Source organism: Myotis daubentonii, chromosome 13, assembly GCF_963259705.1.
Source record: "Myotis daubentonii chromosome 13, mMyoDau2.1, whole genome shotgun sequence".
Classification (NCBI taxonomy): Eukaryota; Metazoa; Chordata; class Mammalia; order Chiroptera; family Vespertilionidae; genus Myotis; species Myotis daubentonii.
Window position 1 is genome coordinate 41,651,149 of NC_081852.1, and position 14,673 is coordinate 41,665,821.

Below are 14,673 nucleotides of genomic sequence, written 5' to 3' on the forward strand. Positions count from 1 at the left end.
ATCGGGAATCAAACCATGACCTCCTGTTTCATAGGTCAATGCCCAACCACTGAGCGACACCAGCCGGGCTACCTATTTTAGATTCTTCCTTCCATATTATGTGAAAGGAAACACTAAAAGTCATATTTCACCTGTGAATCACAGACAGACAAAGAAATCCCCAAGGCTTTTCAAATTATCCTTTACCTATCAGGTTAAAATAAAAGTTGTTTTAGCCCTGGCCAAGTGGCTCAGTTGATTAGAATATAGTCCAATACACCAAAGGCTGCAGATTTGGTTCCCAGTGGGGGGCGCCTACAGGCAGCAACTGATTGATGTTTCTCTCTCACATCAAAGTTTCTCTCTCTCTCTCTTCCTTCCTCTCTCTTTAAAATTCAGTAAAAGCATATCCTCAGATGAAAATTAAAAAGAAAAAAAAAAGGTTTTTTTTTAAGCTTAGAGCCCTGGAACATATTTTTTAAATCCTCACCCAAGGATATTTTTCCATTGATTTTTTTCTTGTTTTGAGAGAGTGGAAAGGAGCGAGAGAGACAGAGAAAAAAACATTGTTGACTGGTTGCCTTCCACACAGGGTTCTGACCTGGGCAGACTGCAACCGAGGTACCTGCTCTTGACTGGAATTAAACCCAGGACCCTCAGTCTGTGGGCCTACTCTCTATCCACTGAGCCAAATCAGATAGGGCCTTGAAATGTTTAACAGAACCTGGTCTAGAAGTCACTAACTAGATATTTCCTTTTATTCTATGCCCTACTATTTCCTCCCCACATTAAACAAAAATTTATAGTATAAAGCAGCGGTCGCCAACCTTTTGGACCTCGTGGACCACCAGTGGTCCATAGACCACCAGTTGGTGACTGCTGGTATAAAGCATATAACATGAGATCTACCCTCTTAGCAATTAAGCATACATTACAGTATCAGGCAGCTAAGCCCTCAGTAGGACTCAAGCGCCACAGGGTGGGGTGACATGTAATCCAGAGGGCGGGGCTATTGCTTTCCTCCAGGGGAGTGTACCACCCAAGAAAGATGGCATCTGTGTTATTAGAGAATGACTCAGCACAGGGTTCCTGGTGGCTCTCTCCCCAGAGCCACAAACCCAGGCTCTCCGATAGAACTATAGTCCATGCCACCCTCCCTTCCTCTGCCAGAGCCCAGGGTTAGTGGTTATGAATGAGATTTTGGGTATTGGCCCTTTAAGAGGGCACCTGTGTCTCTAGCAGACTTCCATCTCCCCCTGGTGGACAGAATTCCTGCTAATTTTCACAGCCAGACATTACATGGGAGCCTCTTCCAGGCTCTTGTGCTCTGGGCTGGGCAGCCTGGCTTGCAGTTGAGACCCCAACCTTCTCAGGGGGAACCTTTGCAGCTGGGATCTCTCTCCAGAATCTCAGCTACCAGCCCTTTTCATGTCTCCACTCTCCCTACCAGTCTCAATGTGGCTTCTTCTGTAAATCCTTGGTTATAGGACGTCTCTTCAGGTAGTCTTCAGTTGGTTATTCAGGTAGATTGCTCTATATTTTAGTTGTAATTCCAGTTTGGTCCTGGGAGGAGGTGAGTGTACCATCTACCTACTCTGCCAAGACCATCTTGGATCCTCCAGGAGGGAAATTTTTTAACAAAATATGTTTTTATTGATTTTAGAGAGAGAAGACAGGGAGAGAGAGAGAAAGAAACATTGATGAGAGGGAATCATTGATCAGCTGCCTCCTGCATGCTCCCTACTGGGGATTGATCCCACAACCTCGGCATGTGCCCGGACTGGGAATCAAACCAGTGACCTCTTGATGCATGGGACAATGTTCAATCCACTGAGCCACACTGGCCAGGTGGGAGGGAAATTTTTTTAAAACATTGAAATAAAGATTTAAAACAAATCCATTTTTGTTTCGCTTACATGGGATTTATCTTTGAAATAAAAAATTCTCATTTCATTTTTTTTTTGATTTTTTACAGAGAGGAAGGGAGAGAGATAGAGAGCCAGACACATCGATGAGAGAGAAACATCAATCAGCAGCCTCCTGCACATCCCCCACTGGGGATGTGCCCGCAACCCAGGTACATGCCCTTGACCGGAATCGAACCTGGGACCTTTCAGTCCGCAGGCCGATGCTCTATCCACTGAGCCAAACCGGTTTCGGCATTTCATTTTTATTTTAGGCAAAAAAAATCCATTTTATAATAATTGTTCACTTGTATTAGCTTTTTTTAAAATTAAATCTTTATTGTTCAGATTATTACATTAGTTACTCTTTTTCCCCACCATAACTCCCCTCCACCCAGTTCCCACCCCACCCTCCGCCCTCACTCCCCATCCACTGTCCTCATCCATAGGTGCACGATTATTGTCCAATCTCTTCCCTCACCCCACACCTCTTCCCCCTCCCAAGAATAGTCCATTCCCTTTCTATGTCACTGATTCTATTACAATGGCCAGTTCATACTGTTAATCAGTTTATTTATTCCCTTGATTTTTAGATTCACTTGTTAATAGATGTGTATTTGTTGTTCATAATTTGTATCTTTACCTTTTTCTTCTTCTTCCTCTTTTTTTTTAAAAAAATATATTTTATTGATATTTTTATAGAGAGGAACGGAGAGGAATAGAGAGTTAGAAACATCGATGAGAGAGAAACATCGATCAGCCGCCTCCTGCACATCTCCTACTGGGGATGTGCCCGCAACCAAGGTACATGCCCTTGACCGGAATCGAACCTGGGACCCTTGAGTCCGCAGGCTGATGCTCTATCCACTGAGCCAAACCGGTTTCGGCCTTCTTCCTGTTCTTAAAGGATACCTTTCAGCATTTGATATAATACTGGTTTGGTGGTGATGAACTCCTTTAGCTTTTTCTTATCTGTGAAGCTGTTTATCTGGCCTTCACTTCTGAATGATAGTTTTGCTGGATAAAGTACTCTTGGTTGTAGGTTCTTGGTATTCATCACTTGGAATATTTCTTGCCACTCCCTTCTGGCCTGCAAAGTTTCTGTTGAGAAATCAGCTGACAGTCGTATGGGTACTCCCTTGTAGGTAACTGATTTTATTTCTCTTGCTGCTTTTAGGATTCTCTCTTTGTCTTTTTTTTTTTTAATTGCTTAAAGTATTACAAAGGGTATTACATATGTATCCATTTTATCCCCCCGCCCTAGACAGTCCCCTAGCCTCCCCTATCACCCAGTGTCTTATGTCCATTGGTTATGCTTATATGCATGCATGCAAGTCCTTTAGTTGATCTCTTACCCCCCTACCTCCTGCCCCCCAACCCTCCCCGGCCTTCCCGCTGCAGTTTGACAATCTGTTTGAGGCAGCTCTGCCTCTGTATCTATTATTGTTCAAAAGTTTATAATGGTCTCTATTGTCCATGAATGAGTGAGATCATGTGGTATTTTTCCTTTATTGACTGGCTTATTTCACTTAGCATAATGCTCTCCAGTTCCATCCATGCCGTTGCAAATGGTAAGAGTTCCTTCCTTTTTACAGCAGCATAGTATTCCATCGTGTAGATGTACCACAGTTTTCTAATCCATTCATCTACTGATGGGCACTTAGGCTCTTTCCAGATCTTAGCTATGGTGAATTGTGCTGCTATGAACATAGGGGTGCATATATCCTTTCTGATTGGTGTTTCTGGTTTCTTGGGATATATCCCTAGAAGTGGGATCACAGGGTCAAATGGAAGTTCCATTTTCAGTTTTTTAAGGAAACTCCATACTGTCTTCCATAGTGGCTGCACCAGTCTGCATTCCCACCAGCAGTGCACAAGTGTTCCTTTTTCTCCACATCCTCTCCAGCACTTGTCGTTTGTTGATTTGTTGATGATAGCCAGTCTGACAGGTGTGAGATGGTACCTCATTGCTGTTTTGATTTGCATCTCTCGGATGATTAGTGACTTTGAGCATGTTTTCATATGTCTCTTGGCTTTCTGGATGTCCTCTTTTGAAAGGTGTCTATTTAGGTCCTTTGCCCATTTTTTGATTGGATTGTTTATCTTCCTTTTGTTAAGTTGTATGAGTTCCCTATAAATTTTGGAGATTAGGCCCTTATCAGATATGTCATTGGCAAATATGTTTTCCCACACAGTGGGTTTTCTCGTTGTTTTGTTGATGGTTTCTTTTGCTGTGCAGAAGCTTTTTATTTTGATGTAGTCCCATTTGTTCATTTTCTCTTTAGTTTCCAATGCCCTAGGAGCTGTATCAGTGAAGAAATTGCTTCGGCATATGACTGAGATTTTGTTGCCTTTGGATTCCTCTAGTATTTTTATGGTTTCCCGTTGTACATTTAAGTCCTTTATCCATTTTGAGTTTATTTTTGTGTATGGTGTAAGTTGGTGGTCTAGTTTCATTTTTTTGCATGTATCTGTCCAATTTTCCCAACTCCATTTATTGAAGAGACTATCTTGACTCCATTGTATGTTCTTGCCTCCTTTGTCAAATATTAATTGAGCATATTGGTTCGGGCCGATTTCTAGGGTCTCTATTCTATTCCATTGATCTATATGCCTATTCTTGTGCCAGTACCAGGCAGTTTTGAGAACAGTGGCTTTGTAATACAACTTGATATCTGGTATTGAGATCCCACCTACTTTGTTCTTTTTCAGGATTGCTGCAGCTATTCGGGGTCTTTTTTTATTCCAGATGAATTTTTGGAGAGTTCGTTCTAGATCTCTGAAGTATGCCGTTGGTATTTTAATGGGAAGTGCGTTGAATTTATAGATTGCTTTGGGTAGTATGGACATTATAATGATGTTGATTCTACCAATCCATAAACACGGTATGTTCTTCCATCTGTTTATGTCTTCCTCTATCTCTTTTTTCAACGTCCTGTAGTTTTCTGAGTAGAGGTCTTTTACCTCTTTAGTTAAGTTTATTCCTAGGTAGCTTAATTTTTTTGGTGCAATGGTAAACGGGATTGTTTTTATAATCTCTCTTTCTGAAAGTTCACTATTGGTGTATAGAAATGCCTCAGATTTCTTGGGGTTAATTTTGTATCCTGCTACATTGCCAAATTCATGTATTAAGTCTAGTAGCTTTTTGATGGAATCTCTAGGGTTTTGTATGTATAATATCATGTCGTCTGCAAATAAGGACAGTTTTACTTCCTCTTTTCCAATTTGGATGCCTTTTATTTCTTCTTCTTGCCGAATTGCAATGGCTAACACTTCCAGTACTATGTTGAACAGGAGTGGTGAGAGGGGGCATCCCTGTCTTGTTCCTGTTCTTAGGGGAAATGGTGTTAGTTTTTGTCCGTTGAGTATGATGTTGGCTGTGGGCCTGTCATATATGGCTTTTATTATGTTGAGGTATGATCCTTCTACTCCCACCTTGCTGAGAGTTTTTATCAAAAATGGGTGTTGAATTTTGTCAAATGCTTTTTCTGCATCAATTGATATGACCATGTGGTTTTTTTCTTTCAATTTGTTTATGTGATGTATCACGTTTATTGATTTGCAGATATTGTACCATCCTTGCATCCCTGGGATAAATCCTACTTGGTCATGGTGTATGATCTTTCTGATGTACTGCTGGATCCGATTTGCTAAGATTTTGTTGAGGATTTTGGCATCTATGTTCATGAGGGATATTGGCCTGTAATTCTCTTTCATTGTGTTGTCTTTACCTGGTTTTGGTATTAGGGTGATGCTGGCTTCATAGAATGAGCTTGGAAGTGTTCCTTCCTCTTGAATTTTTTGTAGTAGTCTGAGGAGGATAGGTTTTAGTTCTTCCTTGAATGTTTGGTAAAACTCCCCTGTGAAGCCGTCTGGTCCTGGGCTTTTGTTTGATGGAAGCTTTTTGATGACTGCTTCAATTTCTTCCATAGTTATTGGCCCGTTGAGATTTTTAGATTCTTCCTGATTGAGTTTTGGAATGTTGTATTTTTCTAGGAATTTGTCCATTTCCTCTATGTTGTCTAGTTTGTTGGAGTAGAGCTGTCCATAGTATTTTTTAACAATCATTTGTATTTCTGTGGGGTCTGTTGTTATTTCGCCTCTATCGTTTCTGATTTTATTTATTTGGGTCCTCTCTCTCTGCTTCTTGGTGAGTCTGGCTAGAGGTTTGTCAATCTTGTTTATCCTTTCATAGAACCAGCTCTTGGTTTCATTGATTTTCTGTATTGTTTTTTTGGTCTCTATGTCATTTATTTCTGCTCTGATCTTTATTATCTCCTTCCTTCTGCTCACTCTGGGGTTTTCTTGTTGCTCTCTTTCTAATTCTTTGAGTTGTAGAGTTAGATGATTTACTACCATTTTTTCTTGTTTTTTGAGATAGGCCTGTAGAGCTATAAACTTCCCTCTCAGGACTGCTTTCATTGTGTCCCATAGGTTTTGGATTGTTGTGTTTTCATTGTCATTAGTTTCCAGGATGTTTTTAATTTCTTCTTTGATCTCATTGGTAACCCAATCAATATTTAATAACATGCTATTCAGCTTCCAGGTGTTTGAGTATTTTGGGTTGTTTTTATTGTAGTTTATTTCTAGTATTATGCCATCGTGGTCTGCGAAGATGCTTTTTATGATTTCAATCTTCTTGAATTTGGGGATACTTTGCTTGTGACCCAATATGTGGTCTATTTTTGAATATGTCCCATGAGCACCTGAGAAGAACGTATATTCCCTGGCTTTGGGGTGAAGTGTTCTGAAGATGTCTATTAAGTCCATCTGATCTAGTGAGTCATTTAGGATTGCTGTATCTTTGCTGATTGTTTGTCTATAGGACTTATCCAGTGCTGTCAATGGTGTATTAAAGTCCCCTACTATGATTGTATTGTTGTCGATCTCTCCTTTGATATCTTCCAGGAGTTTTTTTATGAATTTGGGTGCTCCTACATTGGGTGCATATATGTTTACCAGGGTTATATCTTCTTGTTGTATTGATCCCTTTAATATTATGAAGTGGCCTTCCTTATCTCTTGTTAAGGCCTTCACTTTGAGGTCTATTTTGTCCGATATAAGTATTGCTACCCCAGCTTTCTTTTCCTTTCCATTTGCCTGAAAGATATTTTTCCATCCTTTCACTTTCAGTCTGTGTGAGTCCCTTCTAATGAGGTGGGTTTCTTGTAGACAGCAGATGTATGGGTCATGTTTTTTTATCCATTCAGCCACTCGATGTCTTTTGGTTGGAGCATTTAGTCCGTTTACGTTTAAAGTTATTATTGAAAGGTACTTGTTTGTAGCCATTTCTTTTTGTGTGTGTGTGTGGCTGTTTTCTTTCTGAGCTTTTTATTTCTTCTTTTTATACCAGTCCCTTTAGCATTCCTTGCATTGCTGGCTTGGTGGTGACAAACTCCCTTAGCCTTTTTTTGTCTGTGAAGCTTCTTATTTCCCCTTCAAGTTTGAATGATAGCCTTGCTGGATAGAGTATTCTTGGATTCAGTCCTTTGCTTTGCATCACTTTGTAAATTTCAGTCCATTCTTTTCTGGCCTGATGTGTTTCTGTTGAGAAATCATTTGACAGTCTAATGGGAGATCCCTTGTATGTAACTTTCCGTCTCTCTCTTGCAGCCTGTAAGATTCTCTCTTTGTCCTGAACATTTGCCATGGTGATTATGATGTGTCTTGGTGTGGGTCTTTTCGGGTTCACCTTGTTTGGGACTCTCTGGGCTTGTGTGACTTTTTTCTTCCCCACCTCAGGAAAGTTTTCTGATATTATTTCTTCAAGTAGGTTTTCTAATCCTTGTTCATCCTTCTGTTGTTCTGGTACTCCTATTATTCGTATGTTGTTTCGTTTCATGTTGTCCCAAAGCTCCCTTAGGCTCTCCTCCTGTCTTTTAATTTTTTTCTCCAATTGCAGTACATTTTGGGTGTGTTTTGCTTCCTTGTCTTCTAATTCACTAATTCGGTCCTCCGCTTCTCCTAGTCTACTGTTGATACTTTCAATGGAGTTTTTCATTGCAGCTATATCACTCTTCATTTCTTCTTGGGTCTTACTTAAGTTGTTGATTTTTTCATCTGTTTCTTCTAGCTTCTTCCATATGTTATCGATTTTTTCATCTGTTTCTTCTAGCTTCTTCCATATGTTATCGATTTTTTCATCTGTTTCTTCTTGCTTCTTGAAGAGGTTGTCGATTTTTTCCTCCATCCGGTTTATGCACTCTAGGACCCTTATTCTGAATTCTTTATCTGTCATGTTGCATGCCTCTGTATTACTTAGCTGCTTTTCTGGAGAGTCCTCCTTCTCTTTCCTTTGGGGGTTTCTTTGTCTACCCATGTTTGATCTCACTGACATATCTAGATGTTGAGTCGTTCAGTGGTTGCTCCCTGGGTGGCAGTGAATCCTTGGTCTGTGGTTGCTCTTCGGGCGGTTGCGGTAGCTGCTGCTCTTCAGTTGGCAGCAGCTCCTCTGGTGGGTGCTGTTCACAGCTGTGGTGGCTCTTCTGGCTGGTGGGGCGAGGTTTCATGTACAGCTGCTGTTCCTCAGCAGAGGATGTGGTGCTCAGGAGGTTGCTGTTGCTTGGATCTGCTGCATTGATTTAAAGGCACAAAATACAACACAACAAGGCACCACGTACCAGGCACTATACACAAATATATTCACGATATTAATAACTCCAAATAAAGGTGACCACCTGAATTAAGAGAATTAGGGGATAAGGAAGAAGGAAGAGAAAAAGATAAAAGAAAAAAAAGAAAAGAAAAGTAGGGACCAAAAAAAGGAGTGCAAAAATGAAATCGGGAAAAAGGAGGGGGGGAAATAAAAGCGAGAAAAGAAAAGAAAAGAAAAGAAAAAAAAAGAGTGAAAAGAGAGAATGAAGTGGAAGAGGGGAAGAGACTTTTTATATGAGGAGAATACTCCTATAGAACAGCCATTAATCCCAACAAATTCCAGCAACAGCTCCCTGGATATGAATGCAAACTAGAAACAACCAATAATATAACAATGAAAATAGAATGGAGAACACTAATCCCAAAATAAAATAAAGAGAAAATAAAATGGCACTTTAAAAAATGGTAAAATGGTAGCAGTAATAATACTGGTTAAAAAATAAGAAGGTAGTAATTAAAAGGGTAAAATCAGGTGATGGAAAAAGAAAAGAAAAAAAAAAGAACAGAAAAAAAAAATAAAAAAAAATTGATTTCTTAGTTAAAAAGTGAAAAAAGAAAAAAAATGCAGTAGTGAAGGTCCTTCGGTTCTTCTATTCTTCAGTGTGGCTCGCCTTAGACCTTCCAGGTATTCAGGAGAGTGTTGAGTTTCCCTGCGATATACTGTTCCTCTGTGTTGTGAACCATGGTCCTTATTTTAAAGCAGGTCGCATTTATTTCCCAGACTGCCTTATTTTGTGTTTAGCAAAGAGTCAGTTTGTGGGTCAGCCTCTGGGTGGCATTGTTCTGGGGTTGGCCTCTGGGGCTATAGTGCCTCTCTTTCCAGTGGAAGTTCACTGCCCAGAGCTGACTGCGTAATAGTTAGTTACCGTTGCTATGTTGTTGCTGGGATTGAAAATCCCTCTATAGGCCAGACCCTGTTAACTCCCAGGGACTGATAAGGTTATTTTAATCCTTGATCTCGTACAGGGTGGAATCTGGGTGTGGCTGTGCTCCTTGCCTGGGGGCCGGGGGGAGGAGCCTCACTCTCTGGAGAGAGTGGCTGCCCCAGTCTTGGGCTCAGGGGTGTCTCAGCACTCAATTCGCTGCCACCTCTCCCGGCTCCCCCTCTCTCCCCAGTCTCTCCCCAGATTCCACTCCTCCGCACACTCTCCCTCTCTTCAGCACAGGTGAGTGTCTGTATCCGAAATGTCCCATGAACAGGATTCAGTGAAAACAGACAAACAAACGCCGGCCGCGGAAACGGGGAAGGCTTGGTTTCTGTAAGCTTCTTCTCTTACCGGGACTGTATGGTCAGGTCAGCTCTTCAGGCTGCCCCCTTTAGGCTCAGTCCTCCGCGGTCACAGAACCCAGCTCTCAATTTCCCTGGCGGCGCCAGGAATCCCGCGGTTCTCCTTTCCCCCGTCAGGGGCTGTGCCTGTCCCAGGGGACGCTGCTGTCTGCCACGCGGTCTCCCTCCGACTCTCTGGGCTCAGAGGTCTGGCAAACTTTCCTGCCCAAATCCCTGGGTTTTTTTTACCTTTCCAGGGGAGTTCTGCTCTTCCCGGCTGCAAACCCTCTCACCAGCTGAGCAATTCCGCCAATTCGGTGTGGGTGTTACTAGTTTCAGCTGTTCATTCCATTTGCTCCGGGACACGACCTGGGACGCGTCTGCCTATATCGCCGCCATCTTGGTTCCTACCCTCTCTTTGTCTTTTGCTCTTGGCATTTTAATTATGATGTGTCTTGGTGTGGTCCTCTTTGGATTCCTTTTGTTTGGGGTTCTCTGCGCTTCCTGGACCTGTAAGTCTGTTTCTTTCACCAGGTAGGGGAAGTTTTCTGTCATTATTTCTTCAAATAGGTTTTCAATATCTTGCTCTCTCTCTTCTTCTGGCACCCCTATAATTCTGATGTTGGTACACTTGAAGCTGTCCCAGAGGCTCCTTACACTATCTTCGTTTTTTTGGATTCTTTTTTCATTTTGCTTTTTTGGTTGGGTGTTTTTTGTTTCTTCGTATTTCAAATCTTTGACTTGATTCTTGCGATCCTCTGGTCTGTTGTTGGGAGTTTGTATAATGTTCTTTATTTCAGTCAGTGTATGCTTAATTTCTAGTTGGTCCTTTATCACAACATCAAGGGTCTCATTAGATTTCTTGAGGATCTCACTACATTTATCAGCAGTCTCACCAGTCTTCTTGAAGATCTCACTACATTTATCACAGTCTCACCAGTTTTTTCGAGGGCCTTATTAAGTTTATTGGCGGCTTCTAGACAGTTCTTTAAAGACCTTAAAAGTGTGGTTTTGAACTCTATATCCAGCAGTTTGCTTTCCTCCAATTCTGTCGTTTGTGTCCTGTTTCTTTGTCTCGGCATTTTTTATGCTTCGCTGTGTCGATAGAGTTCCTTTCTGTGCTAAGTGTCCCAATTACCTGAGGTAGACACTCGTGGTGCACCCCCTTATGGGCTTTGTGCACAGTCTTGTTGTAATTAAGCCTTGATTATTGTAGTTATCACTGTGAGGAATTGACCTCCACGCCAATTGGCTGTGAGAATCAGCTGTGTCTGCAGTGGGATAACTTCTGTGCTGGAGACACCCCTCTGGGGCTAGACTTGCTTCAATGGGACTTTGGTGTTCACTGAGTCTTCCCCCTGAGTGTGTCTTTTATGGTTCCACAGAGCTGCAAACTGGATGGTCCCACTCTGACCTCTGGGCTTCCTGGCTCCTGGATCTCTAAGGAGGTGCTAATCTAGCCATTGCCTGAGGCTATCCAGCAAAAGTCTCCCTGCAGGGCTTGGGCGGGGCGGGTCCCAGGGGATCAACAGGGCGGGGTTAGCAATTATGGCTGTTCTCAGTGTTGCCCTCCAAGGCTCTGCTTCTCAGTTTCCCAGTAATTGCTGCAAGCCCCATGGAGAGAAAGCTGCCCTAGGGTTCTGAGCGATGCCAGACAGTCCCGCTACTCCCGTATGAGTCTGGGTCCCTAGAGACTCGCCCGGATCTGGAGCTCAGAGTCTGAGACTCCCTCCTGATTGAAAACAACAACCACGCCCTCAGCCGCCAGCTCGCTCCACATGCACTCCGCACCTTAGTATTTTACTTCAGCACTGTGCCTCCTCTGAGTCTTGGTATGTTTTACTCTTTCCTCCTAGTTGTAGAACTTCCACTCAGCCAGCCTTCCTGTGGTTCTGGATGATGTCCGTTCCGTCTTTTAGTTGTATTTTTGAAGTGGTTGTTCGAGGCAGCAAACTCCGGTGTTTACCTATGCCGCCATCTTGGTTTCTCCTCTGTATTAGCTTTTCTTGTCATACAACAAGGATGCTTGCTGCTTCTTTACACTTATTCTTTCAAATACATGAATTCACCCACAATCTTCCTCTCTATAGCTCCCCCTCTGTTGCTTCTACACATTATTCTTTCAATTATTCATCACACATAAAATATCATTGGGGTCCCTATTCTTTCTCTATACCAGCACTTAATTTTCTACAGGCTTTGCAGACAAATGATATTCAGCACTCACTTTAATTATGACATGTATAAAAATGGCCTCTTTAAAAGTTTTTTCCCCTTTATTTTTTTCTTCCAAATTAACAGGCACCTTGGGTGAAAAGGAAAGACAATTTGTACTTGAGTACAAATAAAGACAATGGGTATAAATTGAGTATTTTTTATTTCAGAAAACCATTATTTAACTAGCTAGATTGAAATAATATACTCAGGTTAAGGAAAAAGTAATGCATTGATATTATGCATGTTGAATATTTTGCTGTTAGGAAATTTGTAGGTAAGATCTTGCTTTAAAGTTTCTAAAATTACCTTAACCTGTTATTTCATAATCAAAGTGTTTCATATGTATATTCTAATGGTGTTTTAAAATTGTTTCTGATTCTTTAGCATCACCCTGTGATCCCACTTTTATCCTGGGCTGTGCTCCCTGCAATGTGATCTGCTCCATTATCTTCCAGAAGCGTTTTGATTATAAAGATAAAATTTTTCTAAACATAATGGAAAGGTTTAATGAAAATGTCAAGATTCTGAGCTCTCCATGGATTCAGGTGAGGCCAAGATTGTTTCTTCACGAGGAATCCTTTATGCTCTTTTCTCCAAGAAGTCCACATCTGTGTGTACCAAGCCGTGAAGCGAATGGGTGAATGTCATAGTCCTTCCCAGAGCTTAGCATCATGAAGTGCTCATCTGGGAAATTGGGCTGAGCCCTTTAATGATAGACCAGAAAAGAAATGCCCAGAATAAAGATCTGGAATTCAACCCCATTGACCCTGCCCAGGATATTCCTGCTAAATTCCAAAGCCCAGTTTCCCATAAAGTACTTTGATAACTTCCAGAAACATGCCTATAATACTAAATGGACTTCTGGGTTCCTCTTGAAAGGATTCCATTACCCACAGGTCTTGTCATTAGTCAACACTTGGCGACTTCTTCAGTACATTAGCTGACAGAAATATATGTATTTGGGGAGGAAGAGAAAAACTCCTTCAAGAAGGGAGAATATTTGGGACCAAGATGCTGCTAGAGAACACTAACTGGGGTAAGAGTATTTGATGGTTTAGTTGGCATCCGAACTGACAAGGTAATTGTTTGGGGGATGACAAAATGATTGGGTACATGGTGTACGAACCAAACACAAACATCACAAGTTTACCCTGTGTGAGTTGACATGTTCTGTACTTAGCCTAAAAGATAGTGATGTGGTCTTAAAGAAGTCACTTAACTGCCCTGTGCACAGTTACTTCATATATAAAATGTTGAGTTGTGTTTCATGGTTATCACCAGGACCCTCCCAGTTTTAAGATACTGATTCGTCTGAGGCTACTAGACAGAACTAGAAACAGCAAGGTTACGTTTTGTGCGCTGTATCAGAGTGCCTAAACTCCCTTCCCCTCTGTTGTCATCTACAAAATGTGAATCATAGTATTTCATGCCATCCCATATTTCCAGATTTCAGGGAAGAATTGATGTAAATTATGAGAGAACTGATATGCGCCTATTTTTAGACTCTAAGCATGATGTATGCAGATAGAAGTGATTATCATCTTTGTTCCTCTGGTCAGAACTTTCACCCTCAAATACACCTATCAGTGTAGAAAGTTACATATTTGTAAAATAGAAATCCCCCTCAAAACAAAGACCATATTTCATTAATATTTACAGTATAGTTTCTGACTAGGGCTTAGCATATGGTATATGTCTTCATTAAGTGTTTTTTATCAGATAAACTATCCTTTTGTCTTCTAGATCTACAACAATTGCCCTACTCTCCTGGACTATTTCCCAGGGAGTCAAAACAAAATATTTAAAAATGTTGATTTTATAAAAAGTTATGTTACAGAGAAAACAAAGGAACATCAAGCATCTCTGGACATTCACAATCCTCGGGACTTTATTGATTATTTCCTGATCAAAATGGAGCAGGTAAAGTGTTAACAAGCACTCAGTCATTTGACTGCTTGTGCATCTTGTGGTTCACTGAGTACTTTTTGTATTTACCAGCGATATTTCAATGGTCAGGCAAGTAATTCTGACAAGCACCTTAAGGAACACAGTGTGCATGAATCTACACCGAGCAATATGGAAGATATTCTATAGGTTGTTAAATGAACAGTGAATTGTTAAATAAGTGGACTACATTCATCCTGCTTTTTAGGTACTAATAATTTACCCGAGGAGAGACAGAATGATGCCTGAGGTAAAACAGAAACAATTACAAACAAATTAGAAAATACAGACTAGCATGCCATGATGTGAACATGGACATGACCTTGCCCACAGTTTATAAGAGAATGGAAAAGCATGGCTTTACCTTGCTGGGCTCCCTGCACATCCAGTGGTTGGAAACAAATCTTAATATATTTATAGTGAAGGACAGGGGAGAGGACTTCAGAAGGGTGAGTTGTGTATTTAGAGGTGTAGAGGTTGTGGTGAGAAATAGGTGGATGGAAGAGACAAGCCTTAACGGAATGTAAAATAAATGAATTGGCATAGGATTGGAGTTGGAAGTGGGTGCTGGTAGGCATGAATCCTGCACCATTTGTTGAAAAGACTACTTTTCAGCACATGAATTGCCTTGGTACCCTCATCCAAAATCAATTGACTGGATTAAAAATGGTGTGGAGTAAGTGGATGCTACACAGACACGCTCCCAGG

At 41.3% G+C, this 14,673-nt stretch overlaps 1 protein-coding gene across 1 annotated transcript in view; it reads left to right on the top strand.

The window, feature by feature from the left end:
* Window positions 1-14,673, top strand: part of LOC132214164 (cytochrome P450 2C19-like) — a 37,961-nt gene that overhangs the window by 5,050 nt on the left and 18,238 nt on the right. The window contains exons 4-5 of the mRNA XM_059660852.1: window positions 12,406-12,566; window positions 13,765-13,941. Coding sequence (XP_059516835.1) covers window positions 12,406-12,566; window positions 13,765-13,941 — 338 coding nt within the window. The remainder of the gene's footprint in view (window positions 1-12,405; window positions 12,567-13,764; window positions 13,942-14,673) is intronic.